This window comes from Dermacentor silvarum, chromosome 2 (genome assembly GCF_013339745.2).
Source record: "Dermacentor silvarum isolate Dsil-2018 chromosome 2, BIME_Dsil_1.4, whole genome shotgun sequence".
Classification (NCBI taxonomy): Eukaryota; Metazoa; Arthropoda; class Arachnida; order Ixodida; family Ixodidae; genus Dermacentor; species Dermacentor silvarum.
Window position 1 is genome coordinate 147,594,051 of NC_051155.1, and position 15,749 is coordinate 147,609,799.

General features: G+C 46.0%; 2 protein-coding genes and 1 pseudogene across 2 annotated transcripts in view; 1 reads left to right on the plus strand and 2 right to left on the minus strand.

The window, feature by feature from the left end:
• The window catches only part of LOC119441889 (60S ribosomal protein L8), a 151,325-nt gene that overhangs the window by 35,223 nt on the left and 100,353 nt on the right, over nucleotides 1-15,749 (minus strand). The window lies entirely within an intron of this gene.
• LOC119441890 (uncharacterized) lies at nucleotides 540-4,948 on the plus strand (annotated as a pseudogene).
• LOC119441892 (ubiquitin-like-conjugating enzyme ATG3) overlaps nucleotides 9,966-15,749 on the minus strand; it is a 33,712-nt gene continuing 27,928 nt past the window's right edge. The window contains exons 8-9 of the mRNA XM_037706533.2: nucleotides 12,812-12,939; nucleotides 9,966-10,827 (exon numbers count right to left, since the gene is read on the minus strand). Coding sequence (XP_037562461.1) covers nucleotides 10,677-10,827; nucleotides 12,812-12,939 — 279 coding nt within the window. The 3' untranslated portion in view covers nucleotides 9,966-10,676. The remainder of the gene's footprint in view (nucleotides 10,828-12,811; nucleotides 12,940-15,749) is intronic.

The window sequence follows — 15,749 nt, forward strand, 5'->3', positions numbered from 1 at the left end:
AGGCAACAACAACAACAACAATTTACATGCTGTGCAATTTTCACATTCGCCATATGAAGGGGCCTGAGTGACTCGTTATCGTAATCTACATGCATGATCGTAAAGTTAGTGGCTGCACCCAACGTTTGTAGGCGCTTCTGGTTGCACCACTGCACACGAGGCCGCGAGGTGAGGGGTGGCATATGCATGACTGCACTTACGTTTCTGATTTGTAATGTCTCCGCAGTGTCATTTTCTTTCTTTTCCCCCTACATACATAGCCTGCTTGGGGACACCCATATAGCAGGGACAACACTCGAACCAAAAAGGTTGCTCGTTGGCGTTGTTATTAAATATTATTTTGATGGCAACGGTGATCACGCAAGCCGGCCATTGAGAGAATGTACTACCTGAATGCAAGAACCATAGCCTCCTATGCAAGAACGAAACCTGACAAACCTGCTATCATCAGCAGTGTGCCAGTGTGAACTTCCGGCCGTTATTGTTTCCGGTCTCGGTAACTTCCAGGGAAAAATGGTGCGCTGCATGGTGTGCCCTTGCGCTCCATGGTGAACTGTTTACTTCAGGCAGCTGCGAAGTTTACACGCTGGTTCTTTATTCTGTGGTTTACATGGCTCGTGTAGTCAGTGATGTCGGCTGTCTTCATAGCTTTCGGCTCCCCGTGCAGCGATCGCGCCTGCACGCTAAGCAGCCTGCCTAAAGGCTGAAAGACTGGCATAAAACATCCGCGCGCAGCCGCGCTGTTGCCGCAGCGCCATGGCGTTCATGGGCAAATTTTCCAAGTGCCCGCTGTGCCACAAGGAGTTCAGCACGTCGGGCAGCCTCTCCAAGCACAAGCGACGCGTGCACAAGGTGATGCCCGATCCGACAAGGGCCGCTCGCGCTGGCCGCGAAGTGAGGTGTGGCGAGCAAGACTGCACCTACGTTGCTACAAGACGCGACGACATGCGTGACCACTTGGTAGTCGAACACGGCCTCTCGCTGGTTGAAGTGCAGGAGGAATTCGAGTCGATGAAGGACTTCCGCGAGTGGATGGACCTCGTGTCGCGCGCCAATCGAACGCAGTTCGCGGCGCGGGCTAGTGACACGCAGGCCCGGGCAACTGTCCATCGCTACGTCTGTCACCGTTCCGGGCTGAGCAACCTCAAGACTACCGCGCGGCGGCGCCGGATAAAGTCGCAAGGGCTCATGCAAAATGGGCAGCTGGTGCACCGCGTACCTGAACGCCCGCGAGTGCCTGTTGACAGGGTGCGGTGCGCGTCAACGGTTGTTTGACGCACTATGGCCACGACATGGACGTCGTACACCTTCGCATCTCTGCGGCTGACCGGCGGGCCATACTGGCCGAGATTCGTCGCGGTGTGCCCTTCGACCGCATCCTCGAGAATATTCGCAGCGATTTTCCGCAGGACGCACGGGAAATAACGCGCATGCACCTCATCACCATGGGCGATATCCGTAACATCGCCGTCTCTGAAGGTCTGCTCTCGTGGAAGCTGGACGTGGACGACGACCGGAGCGTTCGCAAGCTTGCCGCCCGCTTCGCGGCCCAGTCTTATAGCCCGATCCTTCTCTACAAATCCCGGGGCACCCCTGCAGACGCCCCCGCGGAAGCTGATGCGACGGCTATCGGCAGCTTTCGGGGTTTGGCCGAGGATGACATTGCACTTGTGATTCAGACGCGCTACCAGCGGGATCTGGTCAGCAGGGACCCCGCGCTCGTGTGTGTCGAACCGGTGACGGGTCATAGCTCCGAGTACACGTTGCTGGCGCTTCTAGCCACAACAGACGCGGGCCTGGTGGTCCCTATCGCCTGGTGCGTCTGCGGCGCCGCTAATCCGGCTGTCGTGGCCGCTTTCTTCCAGGTCGTTCATCAGAACATGGGCGACTTCACGCCGCGATTCTTCATGTCTGAGGACACCGAATTCTACTTCAACGCCTGGCTGGAAGCTTTCGGTGCCGAACCACGGCCGCACAAGGTTCTTTCGTCGTGGCATTTACAGCGCGCATGGACTGAAGCCGTCAACACGTGGGTTCGCGGCCGGGAGAAGCAGGCAGCTGTAAACAGGTCGCTAGAACTACTCGTGAACCAGGAGTCGGTCGAATCTTTCCAGAAGATGCTGCGCCGGGTCATCAACATGCTCAAGATGGACAGTGACACTGCCAGTTTTGGTGACGTGTTTGAATCCACTTATGCTGGACGGCCTGAGCAGTGGGGAAGTTGCTTTTTCAGGGACCTTGATATCAACATTGAAGATTTCCACACATTGTTCAGGCGCATTGCAAGCCGCCTAAAAGTGAAGAGATTGGACAAGATAGCCCATAATCTGCTGCTTGCCTCTGAATCAAAGCAGTATGAGAACTACATGAAAGTTGTCCGTCAAACACAGCCTGATGTGGAAAGCTCAAAAAAGCAGAAGGCTGCACCTCCTTTAAATGAACTAATTCATTCTGCTGATGGAGTGCCAGTTGAGGTTGTGTCCATTGATACAATGGACATTGCTGAAACAGTGTCTATTGACACAGTTACCTATGAGGCAATGACCACTGGTGGGATGCCAGTTCAGGTAATGCCTGTAGAAGAAGTGCAGGTGCATGAGCTACAATCTGATGATCCACAGATTGAGACCATATGCATCGAAGAGGTGCAGGTTGAAACTTTGCCCAAGCTGAAAGTACCTTTAGATGCATCAAACTTATCAGGACGTGAACAACCTCCTTTGAAGCCGAAACGTCCTGGTCGCAAGTCCACACACCAGATGGCACTGAAAATCTTGGAAGCACATCAGGAAGCACTGAACATGTCTCCAGAACATATTGTTCATGTAACTGACAACCAATGGAAAGTGATTGATGAAGGTGTCCCCTACGATGTCATTGAGGTGCTCGGTTGCTGTAAGGCCAATTGTCAACCTCGCTGCAGTCAATGCAGCGCTTGCTCGCACAGGTACAACTGCAGTTGTGGCTGCACGTACATGTGTCGGCACATCCATGCATGTCTCATTCATGCAAGTGAAGTCTTCACCGAGCCAGTGGAATGGCAGAGGAAGTGGTGAACACAATGACACCTGAAGCATTGGCTGAGAGCACAAGCTTTGCATTTTCAAGTATTGAGCCCACTGAAGAAGCAGCCATGCAAGGAGATAAGAAGAAGCTTGAAGTGCTTTGCGCCTTACATAAGCTGAATGAAACATGTGTCCGTGCTGCGGAAATACTGGCAACAAGAGAAGACTTACCAGTAACACACCAAGCAGACTACATTTTATCAACGCTGAAGGCAACGAGCACTGTGTTGGACACTTTCTGTCGCAGAGGCATGACCCAGACTCCAAGAAAGCTGGCTGATCACGACTATGAAAGCACAAATTAGTGTGGAGTTTGGATTGCACACATTAGTTTGATTGTCCGTCTATTTCAGGGGTCACTGCCAAGTTTAGATGGAAAGAGAGGGTGTTGAGAGATGTTTAGGCAACTTGTAAATGAAGGGCTCTGACACAAGAACTTGAGGACCATGATGCAGGCCACGTGTTTGAGACCCCTGATGTAGTTCCCATGCAGATTCAGCTGTTGTTACACAAACTGTTGTCTTCCACTGAGTCACAACTTCGTCAAGACAACAGAGAACGTGGATTGTGCTCACATGCAGAAAGAGAAAGAACTCTGTGTATGGCCTTGCATAATGTGTTGTGCACATTGTTAGGTAGCTAGCAGCGACATATCTTGATTGGTACTGTTCAGCTAGGCTTAAGGGCAACAGAGGTAGTTTATGAAGCAGTAAATAGGCCATGCCTATTAATGACCTTTATTGAAAACGCAAAGCATGAGCTTAAAGTGTGCATAACAATCTCCACGTCATGCGAGTGTTTAATAGCCAATTGGTCGGTTAGCCCCAGAGAAGGGCATTGAAATATATTAGACCATGTGCATAAACCAAACAGCAGTGCTATCATTGTTCACTTGGACGCTTTCCTGATCATGCTGCGATCTTAGCTGCTACTTGGTGGGCCTGCAGTGCTGTCTACTATGTCTGTCACCAGTGTGCATGACTGCTAGAACTGGCCTTAAACTTGTCGCATTGCAATCAGCAGAGTCATGTTTACTAGAATTTTGTTTGCAATGACTGTTGCCTGTAGTGCTTCAAGCCACTAAATGCAAGTCTCCTGCCGCGAGTTACAGGTCACGTTGCCAGACAACGATCAGCACACATTGACTCGCTTAGTGCACATGTGTGCCCATTTTGTGTATGTCACCCATTTTGCTGCGACTGCAGCATTGTAGCATAGTGGGCGCGAGCAGGTGGCAATTTATATCTAGTAATGCCTGCAACTACCGATTCGTAAATAGTATTAAACAAGTGTGACTGACTCAGTTAGTGAAAAACTGACACGATTCTAATGCCTCTGACACAGACATTGAAATACGATGAGTTTTGCTTCGGGAATAGTTTCACTTGTAAACATTTGGCCTTCAGCATTTTGTGATGCCGCCAAACAAACTACTATAATTGCACTGCCCATTTATTTCTGTATGTCACTGCCAAACGTGCATGCTTGGCTATCTTAATTTGCAGCCTATGCTTAACTACAGTTGTACCCGGATATATCGGACCTACATAAAGCGAATTATTGTGCATATCGAACAACTGTTAAATCCCCTTGAAATTATTTATTTATCGAATTATTGATATATATCGAACTATTTCGCGATCCCCTTCGAGTTCGATATATCCGGGTTCGACTGTATGGTGTGTTTGTTACACCTGGTGTGCTGTTTGGACTTGTACAGAAGAATCAACTTTCAGCATATTATTAATGTGCAAGCAGGCCCTGCACAGTTGGTTTCTGTGAATCTCGGGAACACATAGAGTATTTGATGGTGAAGGTGTATGTTGTGCTTGCAACCAGCACTGAACATACTGCTGTTGTTAGTACTAAAGCCCCTATATTTATAAAAGTAGCGCCATCCACTTCCCTCCTCCTCCGTTCCACTATCGCGCTCGGCGCGACCAGCGCGATCGAGGCGTGATATCGACAGTGGCGCCGCCTGCGTCGGGCCTGCCGTGGCAGACGACAGCTAACGCGCTACCAGAGGAAATCCGAGGAAAACTTCGATCGCGCCCTGCGGAGACGTTTTTGAGGCGCGATTTTGCTTCGTCAGTCAGTAACTGGTCTTAATAATGCCGTTTTGGAAGTAGCAACGCGACGATGCGAGACGGCGCAAATATCAAGTGTGCAGCAAGCGTTTGCGCACGCCGGATGGTAAACAAAAAAAGCCTTTTGCCCTCGCCTTGTCGGTTGCGGCAACTTAAGGCGCAGCAGCATGCCATCACAATGAAGTTCTTGTCCCTAACACGTTTGATCCGTTTGTGCGTACAACACTTTCGTCGCACAGGCCCGAGAATGGCAGTCGGAGCGCGCTGGAGAGAAAAAAATATACAAAAGCGCGACGCGAACTTCCACGTGACACGGATTGGCCAATGGGGGAGCGGAGGAGGCTGGGGCGACAGGAGGCGGCTAAGAGAGGGCGAGGAGGAAGCGCCGGGGTGAGCGCGGTGGCGGCAAGATCTAAGAATGGCGCTACTTTTATAAATATAGGGGCTTTAGTTAGTACAGATTTAATGCATGAACTTATAGATTGCGAGGAAAAAAAGTCACACTTTCGCCCGAAAGGCGATGTATCGCTTGCAATAGCAAACTAGTGTATAGCTTTACGAAGCGAGGATAGTAGCTTTATCGGCCGTACAAACTTGTAAACATAGACATACTAACTAAATTAACAAGCATGGTGTTACACGCGCACAAGCAAACATGAACGCATCTCACTCTATAACCACGGAAACTCGCTGTCAAAACGTTAAAGTGTTGAGTAAGCGCAGCAGCAGCAGCGAGCGAATTTACCTTCGTCCCGCCACTCTCATCAATGCGAACTAAGCTGCAAAAACATAGCGCAGGGAGGAAGGACTCTTCCCCCGCCGCAGATGGCTTTCAAGATACAGTCACCCGAGCGGGAGTGCGCGGCGTTTACTGGTTGCCTGCAAAGTCAACACACAAGTTGTAAGCAGCAAGTTACACATTATGTGCAAGTGGCTAGGCAGTGTCTCGGTTAAGTTAAAAGCCACGCGCACTTGACAACTATTCCATTTCCAGCTCGGTTCACCGTGTACTACATGCAATGTTACAAATGAGCAGGAAAAAGAAATTAACCCCATTTCCCTGTCCATTGCAAGGAAAGCATATCCTGTGTGCTGCTAGGATTTTATAAAGCAACTGTAATTCACAGTAAGGTTGAACAAAGTGCCTGAGCTTGTATATTCTGTTCACCCTATCCACAGGTATATTACAGCAAGTTTTGCATGACTTTTTCCAGGGGCGCGATCACCCCTGGCAAGCGGTGAACCATTCCTTAGCTGCAGCTGCCTTTTGGATCCAATCCAATCCACGAGACGTGCCATGCGAAGCCGGTCTCATAGCGAGCCCATGATCGCTCGAACTTCACATCTCTCTTTGCATTCTATTCCTAGCAGATGACACGCTCGTAATCAAAATGACTGACAGGAGTGTGTCCCCATTTTGACGTCCCCAAAACGACGAACTCCCCAGACGACGTTTGTCGTCTGGGGAGTTTGCCGCTTGCTGATTGGCTGCTCTCTCCCTCCTGTTGTCACAAATTTTGCATACTGCCACTTTGTGACGTTGCAGCAACTGAACTGAACGCGAAACGAACAAAAATCTGCGAGCGCGCCCCAGATCTAGTATATGCATTCTTTTTATCATAGCTTACAAAATTGTGTTAGTGTGTTTTCCACAAACTTGCTGGGATACACTACACACTAGTCACTTCGAACAAGTACCATAGCATAAAAAAGGGCTGTGCGGGGTACGCGGAATTGTTCTATGTGCATATTTAATAAGCAAAGCTAGCAAATTCACAAAGCAACAGACACACATGCCATGTTGTTCTGCTGTGCAGCTCATTTTCATGCTCTTTCGAACATTATTTACACATGTGCACGTGGCTTCTCAATTATGCATTAAAAGCTACATGCATCTGGCCTGTGGTATATTTTGTACATGCCGTCCAGAGTGCAAGAGAGCCTTTGTGAAATCACAGACTGTTGTGCATGCAATAGATGCTCATCAAAATCAAACCAACAATGCAGAAATGGTTCTGTCGCCGAGCATGCCTAAAAGACAGATCACAAGATAAACGGACTGGGACAATGCGCGTATCGTAGCCACGGAGAAGCACCCGACAACAAGGCTCAGTCATGAATCTTTGATCATTCAAACCAAAAGTAATGCACTGAACTGATCATCTGGTATCCTCAAATCACATGTTCCCCCAACCTTTATGTCATGCACCCAAGTCTACTTATGAACCTTCAGTGTAGCTGGCATTTCCATTGTGAATAAGGGACCCGTATGGATCCCGAAACATAATTTTGTGTTGACTATGGTCAGTAACCCTCTTTTCTAAAAAAAAACTTCTCGCTGTATTGCAAATTGAAGAAAATGCTTGGGTCTCTTGCCTATTGTCATTCGCCAGTGGAAATTCATTATAGAACATAGAAGATAGGGGCAGCCATGGCATCAGTCGTGGTTGCTTACATCTGGTGCCAAAAGCCAGGAATGAACCGAGTACGTTTAAAAAATGGTAAATTGTGGAGGTCTGTATCACAAGAGAGAGAGAGAGAGAGATGGCAAAGAAACGGAGAAAGGTTCACTAAAACAAGAAATTCGGTTTGTAACTCTACACTGGGGAATGGGGAAGGGAACACAGAAAGATGAGAAGGTAGTACTAGATACAGACAGTGCAGACACAGGATCACAGCTGGTAACTGTCGCCACACACTACCATGCATGGTACAGGACCACACACAGCACAATGAGAACCAATTAGGGCAAAAGCCGTGTTTACAGGTTTGTTGCCCTCTGCTGCGACGACTTATGAGATTGCCATTTTGGAATAGTTTGTTTCTACCATGGCTCATAGTGCTCTGTATTGAGGACTCGCGCAGAATGCATTCAAGGGTCTGCTCGCAATCTCGCATGTTACGTCGTCGGCCACTCCAGTGCGAATGAAAGCTACAGCCACTGAGCAGCTGCAGTGGGTAACCATGGACCTTTATGCACGGTGTAAAGGACCACAGACATTGCGTAAAGAGCCAGAATTTTCTACACACTGGAAGCAAGCAACACTTCAGGGCAGTGAATGAAAATATCTTAAATAGAGTAGCATTGCTTTGGAAAGGTTACCATGTCGAACAAGCGATTTTCATTCATTTGACATTCATGGGATACACAGAACTAATTTGAATTATTTTAAAGTTGACTTAAGAGTGTTTTCAAAGGCTATATTAGAGTGCACCTACATTTCAATTTTAATGGTTGTCTGTGCTCGCTCAACAGTATGAATGCCCTACAGATGGCTCAAGACAGCTGTTCTCTTGTGCATAATTAAGTTGTTGACCAAGAACTAGGCAATGCTAGTATGCTGCGTGTTTAAAGGACAATAAGGAGCAACACCTACATAAATGGCTTTGAAGGGCAAGGTATTTCAAGACTATATTTACATTGCTTCTGTTTATATATGCTTTGTTAGTCAACACAACCAGCATTAACAGAAATGAGAAATTTGGCATTTTAGTAGGCAATAAGATAGAGGTAGCAAAGAATAAAAGGGGAAACACATGGGCTCACTCAATGTGCTTGCAATCGTTGTGGCATTGGGCATCACACAGGGTTGTCTTGCATATGTGCATTCTGCATATTGCCACTACAGGTGTGCTTTGCACGTTTGAAGAAAGGAAAGCCCAATTGTAGGTCGACACTTCAAGACTTAATGCCTCCACTTAACACCTACAGTCAATGATGGTTTCCAGTTTTATCGCAGCAAGGTATTCAAACTTCCTTCAGCATAGGAATGTGCGAGCATTCATTGTAATCTAGGCAAAGTAGTCATGGGGTATGGAGGTCATGAAAAGGAAATGTGCAGGTGGATTGATTTGAATGCATTTAGAAGCCACTCCTAAGTCATGAATGCAAGCTTAGACGAAAATATAGTAAACACATTCTGCGTGTAGCAAGTTGTGGAACCGCACGTTTGCTGGAATTGAAAAATTATAAATCTGAGGGCAGCTGATATTCCAGTTAATATTGCAATTGGGCAAGTTGTGTAATGATTACAGCACATAATTGACTGTCTGTTCAGACGAGAGCCAAGGGCAGGAAAAGGCAGTTAAAATTGGCAGAGCTTCATAGATGAAGCAATGATATGTCAAAATTTGCAGGCACAAGATGGACTTGGCCAACACAGGAAAATGTAAGTGGAGATTAGTGGGAAAGGTGGCACTAGCTGAAAGGAAACTGACTGTGTCACATCTATTGAGCTCCACCAAGTGTGCCTGGCGAGAAAGCCATGTGTTGCAATCCCCTATTCAACTTGGTACTACTACACGCCCATCACTCACTGCATGTGTATACTGTTCCCACTGATGCTGCTGAGGTGATCAAGAGTGCAAATAAGCAGAATGCTTTTCTCTCACTGTGCCATATGTCTGACACCGTGCGCTGTCCGATTAATGGTCGGCCATGTCAGTCGCTAGCAGCTGCCGCTGGCCTTACAATACAGACCTGAATTGAATACAGACCTGAATGTCGCATGACATCAGCCCTTACTTATACTACTTGCATATTACAGAGCAGATGCTCAATAGTACGGAATCTCCGAGTGGAAAGATGCACAAAAAATGATGACAGACAGAAAGTGTTGCACCATCCCGCACTCCCCTACCCACAGCCTGTCCATTAAATAAGAAGAAAAAAAGACGGCTTTCTTTCTCTGCACACTATTTTGCATGTTGCTGCATGCACAACATGCACTGTATGTGTGGAGGTTTTGCAAGTAAACAAAGTCACTTCATTATTCATGATTACGTACACACAACTAGGGACATAATCAAGCAATTCATTTGCATCATTGTCTTTATTTCAGAAAAATCACAGTGAAAAGCCTAAAATTGCTAGTGAATAGAGCTTACAGAGCTTTATGCCTTTGCAGCAGGCACAAAGATGAGGGAACATTGCAGCAAGAGGATAGGCAAATATCCTAAACCAAGAATGGCTGTAGAGATGAGTGCTGTTCATCGAGTCTATCTACGAGCTTGCTCTGATCTGTTGTCTTCACAGCAAGTGAGCAATAAAGTGAAACTGTGTAATATCTGTCTTTAGAGTTCATAAGTTGCTGCAACGTCTCTGCCATTATTATAGTACTCTGCAATAACAACCTCTCGAACACCTTACACAATATCTTAAAATACTTTTAAGAGCACTGTAGGAGCTTCAGGGACTGACAACGGGTCAAGTAGGTATTTGCCAGATAAGAAAAACTGTGCACTGTGATCGTTCAAACTGGCACAGGCCCACCACACACATTTATAGACAGTCACACATCATAGCGAGAGGGAACATGACCAACCCAACTAGTACAGAATGAACAACACAATGTGCGCCCCATCACAGTTCTCGACTGGCACAGCACCAATGCATGCTACCAAATGTTCTGTACTCCCTGCAACAGTTGGGACACAGCTTATGGAAAAAGAAAACGAGTGTCAACCTTGCTCCCGAGTCTCCTCATAAATTTAAATGAGCTTAATGCCATGAACTGCTTGCACTTCACATGGCAAAGTTCTGGGTGTAGTCGTACTCTATGGTAGGGATGACGGCTTGGACAAACTTCAGGAACACGATCAGGTACATGTGGACACCCAGTTCACCGCCGCCTTCAGTCACAGTCTGGATGATCTTCTTCATCACTTCAGCATGCCTGGTGTCACACGAAAACAGAAGAAAATGAAACAAAGAAGCTCTAGACATGGGGTGGTACTATTCTCTAACGATCATTTTCTGGGATGCTTTCACTTTTGCAACATTTTTTGTGACTAGCAGCAGAATCAAAATCAGAATTGTATTTTATTACTATATATAAGGTTATTATTATAAAATAGAATATACAGGAGGAGGTCCCGGAGTCGGAGACTGAATTGACACCCACATCAATGTCTACGAGTAGCAGCAAAGTGCTTGGCACTGCCAAGAATGCTGTCACTCGTAGACACTGATGCCTCGGGCACTAGTGATGCGAAAATGAAAGCATCCCTGAAAGTGTCTTGTCTATGGTCTCCTTCATGCAACGTGCATAGACTGCATAGATAAATGCGCTCCTAACTTGCACAACGCATTGTGGACAGCCTTGCCAAAGGATCTGCAAGAGTCCCGTTTCCATGAACTGTGGGCACACAGTCTAACCAGCAGTTGTAGCCTACAGTGGTCTACAATGCAGTCAGCATCGACAGGCTGTGTGGCCAAGGGAGAACTGCTGGCCTGCATACCAGACCAGAAGCTGTAGCAAAGTGCGGGTTACTGCACCAAAATCACATCACTCAAAGCACAAAAGTGTGGAGTAATTACGGTTAAAATAACGCCACTACAGACAGCAGTCACGGAAAACAACATTTCTAAAATCATGCTACTGGCCCCAATGGAGTTTCGATCCTGGGAATTAACAAACAACAGGTAACACATAAGGGTGAAAACAAAGGACAGTCCTTTTCTTGTATATTGCAGTGCTTAATTAATACTGCTGTGGGTAAATACGATGACTTGGGCCACAATGCATAAGAATAAGGCTTTGAAGAACCTTGGTAGCGAAAAGTATGCGCTGACTGGGATAAAGTGAGGACCCTTAGGAATGATGCCTTTGTCAATGAGTAAATAAACACTCCTACACGAGCACTGTGTGCATGCTCTGCAGGTACTTTCTGAACTTGATTGTGATAGGTAGCCTGGAAAATGGGCTTTGGCCATGTCAGGTGGTATGTCCATTACGGAAGCATCGTGCCAGCGATAAATTTCGTTCTCAGTCACATGGTGAAGGTGGCTGCCGTGCGCTCTGACCTGGTATATACTTTGTATTGGCAAAAAGTTCTGCCACTTTAAAGAAAAACTTGTTGGCATGTACCTGTGGTTGTCATTCGTGTTCTTTACTAATGCATTTCGCATCTTTACGTTTGTCCCCAAGAGTGCACAGCCATACCAGCTTTTCCACCTTAGCACTCATCTCAGACATGCCAGCCTTGCACTGTTTGATACAGGAAGATTAGGTGCTTTGTATCAAATTCACTAAAAATGTTCGAAGAGCAGTTACAATGCTCTAAAAGCTGTTGCCTGCAGGTAAAAATGAAAAGCTACAGCTCCTGGACAGAGGATAGATGCAGAGGACAGTGTCTAAACTGTTGGGCTGGTGCTTCACTATGCAAGCAACCACAGCATGCAGTGCCCAGAAAGGGACAGGGTGTAAGGACAAGTTCCTTGTTGGCTTTTGTTGGCTTACACTTATTGTGCTCAAAATAAAGAGGAAGAGAGGGGAGGGGGGGGGGGGAGGATTTATACTTTACCAGAAAATACACTAACTGAAATGGGAGTTCCATGACAAATACGCTGTCATTGTGACAAATGTTAGTCCCCCCTCCTTGAAGAGGCAGCGAGCTTCCTAAAACACTGATGGGTATTTCAAGATGACAATTTTCGTAATTATATATACATGCAGCCTGATGATTAGACAAATTGCTTAGGCTAGCTTTTTCTACTTGTTTCAGACTCTGCTCGCAAATGTGTCGCCACTTCATTGGTTCAATATTTCTTCTGTTTCAGAGACGACTGCCTATTTGCACATAGACAGCTATCTGCATCTGGCTACCCTGAGCTATGACAGTTTCCACGTTTTGATGCACAATGTTACAAGTCCATACCTGCAAGGGTGAACAGAGGCCATCGGAGGGCCTGGCAGGTGAGGATGGGCTTCCATGGTGACCGTCTTCTTGGCATGGTCCTGACTGATGTCCTCGTACATGGCCTCCATGCTCAGAGGCTGTCGCTTCTGCACAGATGGCCACCATAACAGGATAATGAGCCAGTAGTGTTGCATGCTGTTGCATGTCCAGGTTTCGGTTCTTATAACACTACAAGTGTTCCCTCCCATTACCAACAGATGTGTGCCCAACACAATGCGACGAGAAAGGCTTCATGGAATGAAATACTCATGTGGCTTGCAAACCTTACAAGGCTAGCTGCAATTAAATTTTAGACAACATAAAAAGCCTATCTTCAAATAGTATAGATATACACCAGCCTCTGTGCAAAATTGTACAATTGAAATATGAGTGGACATGTCACAAAAAGTAGACAAGAATATATGTTTTCCAGGCTAAAACTAAAGAAAACGCTCGCATTACCACTCGCCGAAAATGACGCAGAACAGCGAGAACCAGTGTGGCTCCTTTTGCATGACCTCCTATGACCTTTTGCATGACCTCCTGCCCATGACCAGCATGCCATGGGCACTGCCCATGGCATGCTGAAAATCTCGGAGGTGATGAGCTCGAACTTGCACCGTAACCACTAACTACCAAGTATTAGCACCATCTGGTTGAGTGCTATTTAAAGGCTGTTAATAAGAAAATTAGACAATTACCAGCCTTGCAGGTTTGCCAAAGTTGCTCTAATACTATATATATATAGCTACTCATCGATAACCAAATTAGTCAAAGCAAAATTTCGCTGCAGATAGTCTTTAACCCTTTTAGATACCACTTACCATTTGCAGAGAAAACAATTACTTTTTACAATAAGCCATCTAAGTAGGCTTTACTAACCTCATACTTTTTACAAAAATTGCCATAAATTGATAAGCTAAAAAAAAATAGCAGCATGAAGCTTACAAATCCTTAACACTGCACTTTAAAAAAAAAAAAAAAAAAAAAAAAAAAAAACAGTTATCACAGTTCTGCAAGCTGAATCTGTTAGGGCATCTCAAATGGACAATGTTGATACCTGAATTGACAGCTTTTGTGAAAGTTTTACACTGTTTATGAGGGTATCACAAAAGTCCTACTCACAAATTAATGGTAGATTTTAGAGCGCAAATTTTGTCTGCTTTAGATGTACTATTAGGTGCAGTTTGCAAAATTGTGATATAATTTTTATTGCAGAGTTAGAGTTCTGAACATGATATTTGTTTTTAAATTTTGCAATTTTTTGTTAAAATATTGACGGCCTATATAAAAAAGCTATTTGCTACAGTAACTGGATCGTGATATTTTCTTTTAAAACCAACAACCCTCATCAAGGTCGGTGCAGTGGTTGCCGAGAAAAAATCTCATTGCCCATGAAAGTATTTAGAGAAGAGCTCCCGAGCTAAAGCTTCCCCCTAACTCTTTCCTTGCCACAAGAAATGTGCTCATTTTCGGTGCTCTCATGTTTAAACATTTTATGTTAAGATGTAGTAGTTGCAACATATACCATGATACATAAACTATAGCCTGATGACCAGTTTTTTTTTTAATGAACATAAAGCAGTAATAATTCCTCAGACAGCTTTTGAGAATTCTTAGGTTAAACTTCAAACAAGCACTCCAAGGAACTTGAATGAAAGTGATCATTTGCTATGTTTAGTATTGGTACTTCCAAGTAAATAAAAAAAAGAAAGTAAAATATACAAAATATGTTCCTGGCTCCTGGTTTTTAACTTTTTAAAGCCAGACCACGGAAAAAGAAAATTATAACGCAGATTTGGTGGCGTCAATACTAGCCATAGTGATGCCCATGCTACGTGGCGAAGCAGTAGCTTCACAAATGTGATAAGAGGTAAGTTTATATTGAGCAAAAAGCATTTGTTTTTACTAATTGCCACAGGCACCTGGTTCGTTTTTTACTGAATTCTTTACGATCGCGAAGCAATGATTGTCAGGTCAGGGACCATGCAAAAAGCTCCTCTACTTGATCATTGCGTTCAATCAGCTTTTCTGTGCAAGCAAGCTGGTCTAGTGCGTCTTCAACTATAGTCGGATACAACTTTAGAAGACAGCGGCATTTGCCCCTCAAAGGCGGATGCATACGAGCCGGCACCAATAGGCGCGCACTTCAGGTGACGTCATGAGCCGGACGGCCGGTGTCCCCGCCGACGGAGAACATGCCTAACATGGCCGCCCTCGCTTCGAACTGGGCCGAGTCGCGTCAGCTCTGTGCGTCTCCCTTTGTCAGAGTGAATTCGAATTGTTTGTGGTGGTCTGTCATGCCGGAAATATTATTGTGAGCTTACGATGCACAATTTGTGCCGCGTGCGTTTGTTCTGAGCCGTGAGCCGGCGAAGAAAGATTGCAGCGAACATCGGTGACGCTGCGCTGCGCTTCGTGTGGAAACAGGATCCCGCGCCGACATACCGCTGCAAAGAAACATCGTACGTGTTTGTTCCGTGGTGTTTTCTTTTGCTCCTAAGTGAAGTTACGACGACGAGAGTTCGCCAAAGTCTGGTGCCTACTGTGAGCGGCGGGTGTGTTTGTGTACCGTGCCCCTGCGTTTCTCGTCGGACGTGGTGAAGTGATGGAGCAAAACCATTATCAGGATAAATGAGAAAAGCGTGCGCGGATGAAACCAACCTGCGAGTTTCGCAACAGAAAAGATTTGTGAAAGCAACCTCCAACGCAAAGATTCGTTGCTGCCAGCTCAGCGTGCAAACGGCCGATCGTTGGCAGCAGTGTAATAAGATAGCCGAGCGTCTAGCAGCGTCGTTCGAGTGTTGTGTAGCACCGTCGATTGATTGCTTTCGACCAGTGCTAACAATCAGTGACTAACACGCGCTGCTTGAGCGAATGTCATTGGATTATTAACGGTCAGGCGTTTGGAAGCAGT